This window comes from Hyperolius riggenbachi, chromosome 3 (assembly GCF_040937935.1).
Source record: "Hyperolius riggenbachi isolate aHypRig1 chromosome 3, aHypRig1.pri, whole genome shotgun sequence".
NCBI lineage: Eukaryota > Metazoa > Chordata > Amphibia > Anura > Hyperoliidae > Hyperolius > Hyperolius riggenbachi.
This window is the reverse complement of record NC_090648.1, coordinates 515,855,411-515,867,800: the sequence shown is the minus strand read 5'-3', so window position 1 is coordinate 515,867,800 and position 12,390 is coordinate 515,855,411. Positions and strand designations below refer to the sequence as shown.

The 12,390-nt window shown below is 43.9% G+C and overlaps 1 protein-coding gene across 1 annotated transcript in view; it reads left to right on the top strand.

Annotated features, from left to right (window-relative positions):
- Positions 1 to 12,390, top strand: part of LOC137564492 (E3 ubiquitin-protein ligase RNF213-like) — a 299,702-nt gene that overhangs the window by 120,705 nt on the left and 166,607 nt on the right. Inside the window, 5 exon segments of the mRNA XM_068278410.1 lie at positions 4,671 to 4,844; positions 4,935 to 5,081; positions 6,335 to 6,930; positions 10,643 to 10,808; positions 11,767 to 11,984. Coding sequence (XP_068134511.1) covers positions 4,671 to 4,844; positions 4,935 to 5,081; positions 6,335 to 6,930; positions 10,643 to 10,808; positions 11,767 to 11,984 — 1,301 coding nt within the window.

Genomic DNA, 12,390 nt, shown 5'->3' with positions numbered 1-12,390 from the left:
TTACCGAGCTTCAGCTTTCTTTTTTTTTTTTTTTTTTTAGAGAATCTGTAATTTAAAAAAATTACCTCGGCAGGGGAAAGCCTCTGGATCGTAACGAGGCTTCCCCCTGTCCTCCTCCGTTCAAGTGCCAGGACCCCCCGAACTGTGGCGAGGTAAATATTTACCTCTCTGCGATCCTGCACAGGTGCACTAGGGGCTCTTCCTGCGGGTTCAGGCGAATATAGCTGAGCCTGATTGATCCGCTCTACTGTGCAGGTGCGAGTCCTTTGCGCCTGCGCAGTAGAGCAGGTACGATCGGGTTTCAGCTGTTTCTGAACGAAGAGCTGGTACTGCCCCTGCGCGGGATCCCGGAGAGGTAAATATCCCCGCTTGTCAAGCCGGCTTGTCGAGGAAATTTTTGTGGAGCCAGCACAGGATCCCCCAGGCTACGGAGGACGGGTAAGCCTCGTTGAAACCCTGAGGGCCCATTTACACTTAATCAGTTAGTGCGCGTTGGTGCGCGTTTTTTCCATAGCTGTGCATTGTGAAAAAGATTTCAGTTAAAACGCATTAAGTGTGAAAGGTGCCATAGGAAAACATGGGCATTACTTTGAAAATCCATTTTCTTTCAGTTTTAACTGAGAGCAACTGAATAAGTGTAAAAGGGCCCTAAGGCTTCCCCCTTCCGAGGTAAGTACACTGTCACAGACCGCAAGGCCGATCCGCGGATGGGGTCAATCGATCAGCGTCAGAAATCCTCTCACACAGTCATTTGTTCATCACGAAGGGTAACCCGCGTTCGCAATTTGATGAACCGACTCATGAAGGGAGCGTTCGGATGCCAATGGATTCACCTCACACATACAATTCAAAGATCTGCCACCAAGCGAGTTACACAGCCCGCTACTGTAATTACTAGGACTTCGAGAACGCTCTATTAACCCTTTGCAGTATGCAGGAATCTGGGTCAGATCGTTATATCTGGGCCGGGTTCTCGCATACAGGTTATAAGTGTATACTTCTATTAAACACAGGGTAGAGATTTCAGGAGAATAGGTACGATTGCGTATGTTCAGCAACAGGTCATAACCGCTAAATGATTTTAAAACGTTTAATAACAAAAATGCATTACATACAGTTATATACACCAATTAACATATATCACAAAGCTTAAAAATAAAAAGGAATAAAATCAGAAAATTCTTACATAGTTACTGCTGAGCAGTCCATTTGGAGAATGAAGAAAAAGAGTCCAGTTTAAAAGTAGGCATTCAGGTTAAGAGTCCTTGAACACAGCATGCGTCGGTTCTCCTTGGAACGCATGTCTGGACTTTCCTGGTCGATAGAATTTGGAGAACTGGGCAGGTTTGGTCCCGCCCCACTTTTATAGGACCTGAGTTTTGGGGCTGTCACTACCTGGAAAGTAGGTGTGTTTAAGGCAGGGTTATCTCCTGGCAGCAAGGTTGCCACCCCCAGACTCAGAGCAGGAAAATGTACCAATTATTAATAATCTGTGTGACTCCGCCCCAGATTGGCGCATCGCAAATCCGAGACTATATTCATAAGCGGCCTGCGACCCTGTATTAAACGAGGCTATACATGCCTATTCTATTGCATTCACTCTACGCAGGCCGGATAAAGCCGTTTCTCTACCGATTCCTGATAGCCAGAAAATTGCAATTCAGGTGAATGATAGAACTGATTTATAGGTATCAGGAAATGTAATTTTTGTCTTGCTGTGCCAAACCTATTTTGAATTATTAATAAATTAAAGTTCTCTTTGTTTGATCGTATGATTTTTGGAGGGAGCTCTTATCTCAGCCAGTTTGAGCTAGTTTCTGGGGCATGAGCTGTGTAGCCAAATGGCTCTGCCCAGGGGGGGTTGGCCACGTGGGAAACTCTTTCCTGACCTGACACAGGATGTGGGTGAGGGGCTGTTGCTCTCATCAAGAAGAGCAAAAGAAAGGTATTTGTGTTATTCTACACAGGACTGACAGTAATTGTGCAGGACCATACGAAAATCGTTGGTGATTGCGCACGACTTTCTATAATGTTCGCCACATACACCCCAGAGGTTTTTTTTTATTACCGAGTCTCTTTAAGGACGCTTTCTCTTCTAAATGTTGGTCTTTTGTAGAGGGTGATATGATTTTTATAAAGCGCACACACCATTATTTTTCCATGGACTTTTTCATGCTTCCATAGAGACTGAGATTACCCCTTTGTGTTTATAGATATGCTAGGCATTAGGCCCTAGAACGGGCGCTAGGCCCGGTGTGCAGAAAAGTTTGCAGGAACAGTCTTTGTTCCAGGGCAAGGGACATGGATCTCCTTCTGTTTCTTGCCTCGTGTTTTTTTCTTTTTTGTACTTAATTGTACAGTCACCGTTGCTGCGTATAAAGGTCCGCATGACCCGCGGTCGCATATAGCGTGACTGTACTGTGCACACGGGTCTAGGTTTGCAGATACGTGAACTACACGAGCATGCAGTTGTTTGTGTAGTTTACACACCTGCCTGTGGCCACGCATGCGCACAGCGGACACTGAGGGCTGATCCGCAATAGCTGCGTTCAGGGCCGGATTTCTGGAAAGGCCACCAAGGCCCTGGCTTTAGGTTGGAGCCCGAGGGGGCGCCTGGACATGAAATAGGGGTTACTACATATGAAAGAAAATCCTGGAAATGTAAAGCAACAGATGAAAAGGGAAGCTAATGTCCAAGAGAGCTGAGAGAAATACTTACCTAGGGGTGAAAAACGTATAAATCCGGCCTTGGCTGCATTTGCGCTGCATTTGCATTTTAAAAACCCTGCATGCAACAATTCTGCAGTAACTATTATTCACTTAAATGAGAATTGCAAACTCAATCACGACAAATTCGCTTTTACAGCAATTCTCATTCACGTGATTTTTTTGTGACGGCCGCAGGTGGAGGATACAGCTACTCTACCATCTTATTACAGTATATTGGATATATGCTGCTTGCTTTAAAGTAAATGGGTTTCAATGTTGGCAAATATGAGCAAGAAGGAGAAAGTGAACTGACACAGATTAAAAAAAAATACAGAAGCACATCGGGGTCTTCAGAATGTTCTACACTCGGGGTTTCCTGCTCCTCCTCCACTTATATTAGTTAGCTAACCAGACTGTAGCCATTCCTACAGAAATACTGATCTGCTCATTGCCATGTAAGCCCAACATGACATTTTAAAGCAAGCATCTTAAATGAGATAATTGTACAGGTAGTCCTCGGGTTACGTACGCCCGCTTTACAAACGCCCCACCGATACGAACGGACTGCCGATAGCCCCGCCCTGTCGATGACGTCACCGCGAGCGCCGGGTTGTGGTGATTTAAATGTTTTGAAGTACTTTTACATTGCTCTAAAGACGCCATGTGCGTGTGGGGAGGTGAGCAGCTACATACCGCACACCTCCCGTGCCCTGGCGTCACCCTCTGCCTCTGAAAAACACCTCTGTATCATTAAACAGATCGGCGTCCTCTGATGCAGGCCAGGAGGCGACTCGGCATACTGCGCATGCGCAGCGTGTACAGTGTCCGGGTCAGAGGGCGTGGTTCTGTTTAGAGACACAGAGGTGTGTTGCAGAGGTGGAGGGTGACGCCAGGGCACGGGAGGTGTGCGGTATGTAGCTGCTCACCTCCCCACACACACATGGCGTCTTTAGATCAATGTAAAAGTACTTAAAAACATTTAAAATGCCGCAATCCGGCGCTGTCTCGACTTAAGGACAGATTCAGGTTAAGAACGAGATGACAGTCCCTATCTCGTTTGTTAACTGAGGACTACCTGTATATGTAGAGCTAATTCTACGGTAAATAGAACTTTCCTGCAGTTATTTTTAATCAGATATAACATAACACAGACACGACTGCTGTTTATTCAGCACCCACACAGAGAAATGACGACCTGCTGAATCTTGGGAATTCTTGTCTCCCAGAATGCTCTGGGAGGAGATTTCCACATAGGCTAAGCATCCCTGGGAGGGAGGAGCTACATACTACTTTACAGCAATATATACATATAGGAAGTGTGAAGTTATTGCAATCTACTCTGGCATTACAGTGCCTCTTTATTTAAAGGATCCCTGAGCAGTGCAATAATAAAGGAAATCTGGACTTACCTGGGGCTTCCTGGAGCCCCCCCATCCCCGTTTCCTGGCGTTCTCTTCTGTGGTCCCGCTGATGTCTCTGGTAATCTAGTAACTTCAGCTGAAGTCGCGCATGCGCCCCTGCGAGTCATCATGCCAGTTGCCATAGGCGTCCTGCTCATGCATGGTTCTCTAAAGACTGAACCGCGCAGGACTTACAGCGACCGGCGTGATGATGCTACTGCTGCGCGCCTTCAGCTGAAGCCGCCGGATCACCAGAGCCAACAGCGGGACCACGGAAGGGACCAAGAGGACGCCAGGAAACCTTGCGGGCTAAGGAGGGCTGGAGGAATCCCCAGGTAAGTTCAGATTTCCTTTTTATTGCACTGCTCAGGGGCCCTCTGGCTGCTTATGAGCCAAGACTAAGACCGGAACTTGCTTCTGTATTATTTTTTTGTAAACTCTCTGTGAAGTTTGCCTGGACAAAAACAACTCTCTTCATTTCATTGCATTCTTATTTTTGATTTAGCTCTTTGTTCTGGTGACGGATAATAGTGACAAACTGACTCCTGGTTTTATTTTCAGGGACGGACAGTAGAATTATATCGAAATTCGGAGAAGACATTCAGGAGCTGGTAGCCCTGTCGGAATCCGTCTTCTTGGAGGCCAGAAGGAATGTCCTCACCGGGGAGGTTCAGTTTAGGCACATGGAATGGATTCTGGAGAATAAGAAGCAGTTTTTAGCAATCTGTAAACTGAGTAGGTCACGATAAAAGACGTGTATGGTAATGGTATGTACTATGATGAGCCATTGAGAGAGCTGTAATCTCATGTCTGCTTCATTTTCAGAATTTGAGAGAAAGGAGAACCTGTCATTGAGAGATATAGAGAGAGTGCTGGCGTGGAGGAAGGATGAACTGGACACTTTCAAGAAGGAGCGGAAATGGGTAGACAGCCTGCTAAAAATGGTCCAGAGCATCCAGCAGTTTGTAAGAGGTATTGTTCATTTCTTCTCACTCACTAGCATCACATAATTGAGGCCAAGTGTGTGGTGCTGCCAGGCAAGAGATCATCGCACTACAGGGACGTCTACTTACGGAAAGGGCACGTGTGCATTTGGGTGGCAGGAGAAGCTGAAAGACGACTCTCCCTGTGCTGGGTAATCCCAGGGAACATAGCAAATCTATTCTTCTACTGATTCACTCAGGGCTGAGCAAACAGCACCGCCTCTCTTACCCCTCCAAGTGAAGAAAAGCCTCCGTGCTGCCCTGTGTTAGTAAAGAGTATTCAAGTGAATCTGATGCCAATAAAAAAAATATACACATTTTACTGGGCATGCGCAAGAGACCTCTCACTGCCTGTACCTCTCTCTGTTGGGATGGATATTGCCTTGTGAATCGATTTTATTGGAATTGGAATAAAGGTGACGTTTTAGCTGGATGTGCACTGACGCTTTTTCTCTTGTTCAAGCACTGTCACTTGTGGTGGCTAGTATAAGTCTGACACATCTGACAGGTTTTGAACTACTCCATCTCCTCATGGTGGATTCGCAGTATCTCTTTACATCACGTACTGAAGGGCAGATACTCAGACCAACATCCAAAACACCGTGTAGTTGCGTAGGAAAGCTGGTCAGCATCTTTTTATTGATCCTTGTCAGAGAGTGCTTTTGTAAGCAAAAAAGGAAATCATGAGGAGATGGATTATTCCAAAACCTGTCAGATTTTGACTACGCACGGTGTGTGACAGCAGCACAGGGAAAAGGAAGTAAATCCTTTAGCAGCCAATTTATTTAGAGGCTTGTAAGTGCTCCAGACCAATTAATTTTAGCACTTTTTTTTATTTCTTACATTTCCTTGCCATTAATTAGCACTGCTGCAATGTGTATTTATGGCCACTTGTCACTAGGGGGCAGTGTGAGACAATAACAGAGGACTTCTGCTTTCAGTTTCTATAATTTCTTCTAGCAGAGAGACATCAAAGCCTTCCAAGAATTTACAGCACGAGTTCTGCAGGCTGAGGTCAAAAGCTGTGCCCTTGCCTCAAATGAGATCATTTTTTTGAGGCTGCTAATTGATTAACACGCATTTTACTCGGGCGCAATGTGTCTTATGTGTATGTCTTTACGTGTACTATAAATTTTGAACAATTTTAACTAAAAATGTAAATTCTGACATCAGTTTTAGGAGTTTGTTACCTATTTATATTGGTACCTCTCACCTCACCGCTTTTTTTTTTCTTCAATGCAGTGACCATTTCTGGTATTATAAAGATCCACCAGGAACCACTAGGACCAAAGTGGTTGAAGGACATTTTACAAGTGACCACACTGGAGTCGGATGACTGTTCCGAAATTATGGCCTCCAGTTATTATGGCCTTGAACCTGAAGAAATGGATATGGCCAAACAGCTGGACATGTTCATGAACAGTGATGTCTTCATCTCCTGCTGGGAAGGGGAGGCCCAGGCTTATGCTGAAGTGGTACAGTCCTCAGACGAATCCGAGGTCTCTCTAGAAGAAGTCATGGAAGACATCTTTAATCCATGCTTCAATCGTTTTCGGCAGATATACAATGCTCTTAAGTCTGGTGATATCACTTTTGAAAAAGTGGACAAATATTTAGGAGATTTTAAGAATAACTACGATAAACTTAAAAAAGAGCTGAGAATCTTGTGTCTGCTCGGAGACTTGGATCCCGGCCGGTGGATCCCTGATCGGGTGAAACAGATTGAGCAGTATCACCAGCTTCACGTAGCCTTTCACTCTGCAATGGTCATCTACGATGTGAAGAACTTTTTAAACCTTTCTGGAATGTTTAATGCCCTGGAAACTCTACTAAATTTCGTAAGTAAAGCTTCTGTTCTAGAAGAATTGTCCTTGGTTTGCGAATGCCACGCTGTCTTTTTAAAGGGAGTCTGAAGCCTTTTTTTTTAAAAAAAAAAAGCAGATACTCCCCTATGGAGAGAAAAGGCTCTGGGTCCTATAGAGCTTCCCGTTCTCCTCCTGGTGTCTGCGTTCCCCCGCAGTCTCCCCTGTTAACATTTCACAACCAATTGGTCATGGACTGCTCTTTTCTGGGTTGGGGAGACTTCGGCAGTCTTTGGAAGCACTCGGGCTTCTGAAGACGGGCCGCTCTGTGCTGCGCAGGAGCGTGCACTCGAGCGTGTGCAGTACAGAAGCGCCGGTCTTTGGAAGCACAAGCGCTTCCGAAGACAGCCGAAGTCTCCTACGGCAGGAGACTCAAACGGAACGAGAAGACCAGCGGGAGTATGCCTTCCCTCTCCTTGTGAGTATCTTTTTTTTTTTTTTTACTTTGAAAACTACTTTAGATTTGTTTTAAATGGTGGAGTCAGCCCATGTTCTATGCTTCAGGTTTTCTATGATCAGTAAGACCTTACCTGAACTATTCATGCTGAAATTAGAGGATCTTAATTGGAAGGCCTCGTGGCTAATATTCACAGTTCTATTTTTCCTTCTTTTAGCCATATTTGCAGTCCAGCTGGCAGGCTTTTAAAAATACTGGCTGAGGGTGTCTATCTGTTACCTTTGTTACCAACCGAGGCTTGTACAGCCGGAATCTCTTTTTAAACAAAATTTTACCTGATCTGAAGTGGATCAGCAGAAGGAACTGGCAGCATTCTCTGTGACTGCAGTTGGTAAAGCAACTTGGTTTCACCTCATGGTTCACATGGTAAGGGGTGGGACGCCGATAGCTGCAGGTGTGAAGGAGGGAACTGCAGGAAGCAGCTGACTGAAGGGTCTCCTGAACTGTAGATACTTTAAAAGTGTTGGATGTAACATCAGCTGGTGAAGGAGTTCCTACACAGATAAAGGGAGCTCATCCACAGAGTGCTGCTCATCACAGCCACAGCTTTTTCCGTGGAGTTGAGTTGTATCCAATAAATGATTGCAGTCGTGTCTTCCAAATGTACTCAAGTCATGTGAAATCATTACTGCAGAATAATGATGTTTTTCCTTCCATACTTGTGCTGTGATGGTGCTGGTTAGTTTTAGGCTTCAGCAAACCTTTTCTACTTGCAGAAGCACTATAGCCGTTAATCCGTTAACTTTTCCTCCTGAGTTTTCTTACAGGAGATAATTTTTCATCTTCTCTTTAAAATTACTTTTCAGCTCATTGCAATCGAAAAACTACTGTCAAAATTATTTTATTATTTTCTTGCTTCCTGGTGGCTTAAAGGGATACTGTAGGGGGGTCGGGGGAAAATGAGCTGAACTTACCCGGGGCTTCTAATGGTCCCCCTCAGGCATCCTGTGCCCGCGCAGCCACTCCCCAATGCTCCGGCCCCGCCTCCGGCTCACTTCTGGAATTTCTGACTTTAAAGTCTGAAAACCAGTGCGCCTGCGTTGCCGTGTCCTCACTCCCGCTGATGTCACCAGGAGTGTACTGCGCAGACACAGACCATACTGGGCTTGTGCTATACACTCCTGGTGACATCAGAGGCAGCGAGGACACGGCAACGCAGGCGCATTGGATTTCCAACTTTAAAGTCTGAAATTCCAGAAGTGAACCGGAGGCGGGGCCAGAGCATTGGGGAGTGGCTGCGCCAACACAGGACGTCTGCGGGGGACCGTTAGAAGCCCCGGGTAAGTTCAACTCATTTTCCCCCGACCCCCTACAGTATCTCTTTAAAAGGTATTTGATTAAACAAGGGCCCATATGCAATTCACTTTTGACTTTTTTAACTTGTTAAAAAAAATGCCTCTTGAAACACCAGCAAGCAAATACTCAAAATAATTTTGGCAGTACTTTTTCACCTGCGTTTTGGTGTTTTCTTTTATTGCAAAGTGCTAAAAAGTTATATTAAATCAAAGATAAAAAATTATCTCCCAGGAGAATAGTCAGGAGAAAACGTGAATTGCATATGGCCCCTTGTCATAAAATGATCCCTAGCAAGGAAGAAAATACTCACAATAATTTTGATAGCACTTTTTCAGTTGCAGAGTTGTAAAAAAGAAAAAAAAGAGATGAAATGTATCTCCTAGGAGATAACTCAGGAGAAAAAGTTAATTGCATATGGGCCACCTTGGAGAATGCTCAGGAAAAACTTATATTGAATCGGGCCCTGTGTCTCCAGAAGGAGAATTGCATTCTGTGTTAAGATGAAATTACTTCTAGTAACATATGTATTGTTTCTGCTTAGGAAAGTGTTTGCTGAAGCCCACAATAAACTAGCGTACAGAATGCAGCTTTCCAGACTGATACTTTCAATATCATTTTTAGAAAGATTTGAGCAGCAACACTTTGTGTATTGCTATTGAGAGCCGGTCCACACAGCTGGCTGTGGGCGTCTCGTTCCGCCATAGCCAAACCGTTTTCTGCAACCGAGCGGAAAGGTGTTTGGCATTGTTTCTAATTGGTCCATCATTGTGTTGCATTTTGAGCCACCCCTAGGGGGATACAGAACCACAAACCCAACCGAAACTAGAAGCTACACACAGCATCTCGGAAAATTTGATCAACCTCGGCACTTGCTCAATTGATGGTAAATGCATTGAGATAAACACTGCCATTCATCTCAATGTTGGAAATGGTGTATCCTGGTGGCAAACGATAAATCTCAAGGCACGGATGCCGGAAGTTGCCTCTGTGTGAATAGGTCCTTTATGTACAATTACTATCATAAGCATTAAAAATGGGCAGTGGAACTAGGGCTTTAAAGAATTTAAATGTTTTATATGTCTGATCATAGGAGAGATTTCCTCTCTGCATCAGTCAATCTTAAATGTCCCGGGCCAAGATCCGGGCCCAGAAAAGGTGGCGGTGTTTCTGTGTTGAGTTTATGTTTGGTTTCTTCTTTGTTTGATAAAGTTTTATCTTGCTGTGATGTTATCCACCACAGATCATCACATTCTCAAATTCTTTGCAGTTTTATCCTGAGAAATGTTATTGTGAAATTGCATTATTGGTCTGTGCGGCGTTTCACAAACTGGCGTACCTCTCTCCTTCTCGAAATTCAAAATGAACATATATTTTTCATAAAGCAATAGAATTCCCCAGTTTTTACATTTGTTCTTTTTTAAATCATTAACAAGTTATTGCATACTGGTTTTATCTACAGTTCACACAGCATACCAACTATTTTAGAAACTAGACTGTACTTTCTTTCCTGACTACATGTCCCGCAGGAAGTGGGTAGCAGACACTGCAGACTCAGGAAGTGGGTAGCAGACACTGCAGACGCAGGAAGTGGGTAGCAGACACTGCAGACGCAGGAAGTGGGTAGCAGACACTGCAGACAGCCTCCAGCAGGTTTTTATTTTTGGTTCTCATTTTCTATACATTTCTAGACCTGCTGCTGCCAGGGCTCATATTAGTTGTGTGAAGGCCATATCGGATCTCGGTACAGGAAGTGAGTGAAAGTTTCCACAGTGGGGAGAAAGACAATAAAAAAAAAACAAATGAAAAGCAACAATAAAAGTAGTTCTACCTGCTTTCTAAACTATCCAAAATAAAGTAAATGAACAGTTCAAATTTCAACTCCTAGAAAAACAAATCTTAATTTACTATTTTTATTTCTGTTATATGATTTTACAGGCTAAAGGCTTTGACAATTTTAAGCAGAATCCTTTAACCTCTATTAGTGACGATGTGATGAAAACAAGAACTCTTCTGTCGGCGATAGAGGACGACCATATTACATGTCTAGAGGAGGTTTTGCTGAGGAAGGACTTCTTCAATTGGGTGAAGGAAGCTTTGGAAGGTACCTCTGTTTGTTTAAACATTTCACACATTACCTGTGTCCCTACATTGTGCATACTCTGTATTCTTTCATGCAGATTTTTGAACAGAGACGCCAACAAGAATAAAAACGTCTAAAAACCATTTAAAAGGGGGAAGTTTAAGGTGGACTTACCTCCCTTGTAGATTGACAGACTGATAGCCGATATTTTAAACAAAATAACATTTATTAGATATTCCAAAGTGCAACGCATTTCACAGGTCACAATCCTGCTTCATCAGAACGGAATCCACAGAATGGAATCCTAACGTTCCACAGAATGGAATCCTAACGTTCCACAGAATGGAATCCTAACGTTCCACAGAATGGAATCCTAACGTTCCACAGAATGGAATCCTAACGTTCCACAGAATGGAATCCTAACGTTCCACAGAATGGAATCCTAACGTTCCACAGAATGGAATCCTAACGTTCCACAGAATGGAATCCTAACGTTCCACAGAATGGAATCCTAACGTTCCACAGAATGGAATCCTAACGTTCCACAGAATGGAATCCTAACGTTCCAGAGAATGGAATCCTAACGTTCCACGGAATGGAATCCTAACGTTCCACGGAATGGAATCCTAACGTTCCACGGAATGGAATCCTAACGTTCCACGGAATGGAATCCTAACGTTCCACGGAACGGAATCCTAACGTTCCACGGAACGGAATCCTAACGTTCCACGGAACGGAATCCTTTGGGCACACTTTACTGGAAGAGAAAAGTATTTAGGGAGTTTTTGGTTTTCATAACATCTAATTTCAGTCTGGAGATGAGAGATGGGCGTTTCCAGATGATTTGAAACTGTTGGGTTACCACTTTGAGGGTTTAAGATTGTGGAACTTTTTTTTTTTTTTGTAAATGATGCAGAAATCTTTCTTTGATCTTTGAAATGTTTGAACGATATTTGTTTTTGTGTCTTGCTTTGTTTAGATGTGAATGAGCTGAAAGTGTTTGTGGACTTGGCCTCCATCTCTGCTGGTGAGAACGATATGGATGTGGACCGCGTCGCCTGTTTCCATGACGCTGTGCTGGGATACGCCCCATTGCTGTATGACGTAAAGCCGGACTTTGGTTTTAATAGCTTCATGGCTTGTCTGGAGAAATTGTGGAAGGCTTTAAAAAGCGACCCAAAGCTCCCCAAAAAGTTGGTATGTAAACTTATTTGTACCTAGAAGAAAACCTGGACCACAAGACCACATGATGTCTGAACCCATTTTTTTATAAGTGACCTTGACAGCCCCTTGATGCTCTTAAAGGACACCCGAGGTGACATGTGACATGATGAAATAGACATGTGTATGTACAATGCCTAGCACACAAATAACTATGCTGTATTCCTTTTTTTCTTTCTCTGCCTGAAAGAGTTAATATCAGGTATGTAAGTGGCAGTCCTGACTCAGACTGGAAGTGACTACAGTGCGACCCTCACTGATAAGATATTCCCCTTTTTATCTCTTTCCTGCTCTCAGAAGCCATTTTTTGCTAGGAAAGTGTTTTATAGTTGGAATTTCTTATCAGTGAGGGTCACACTGTAGTCACTTCCTGTCTGAGTCA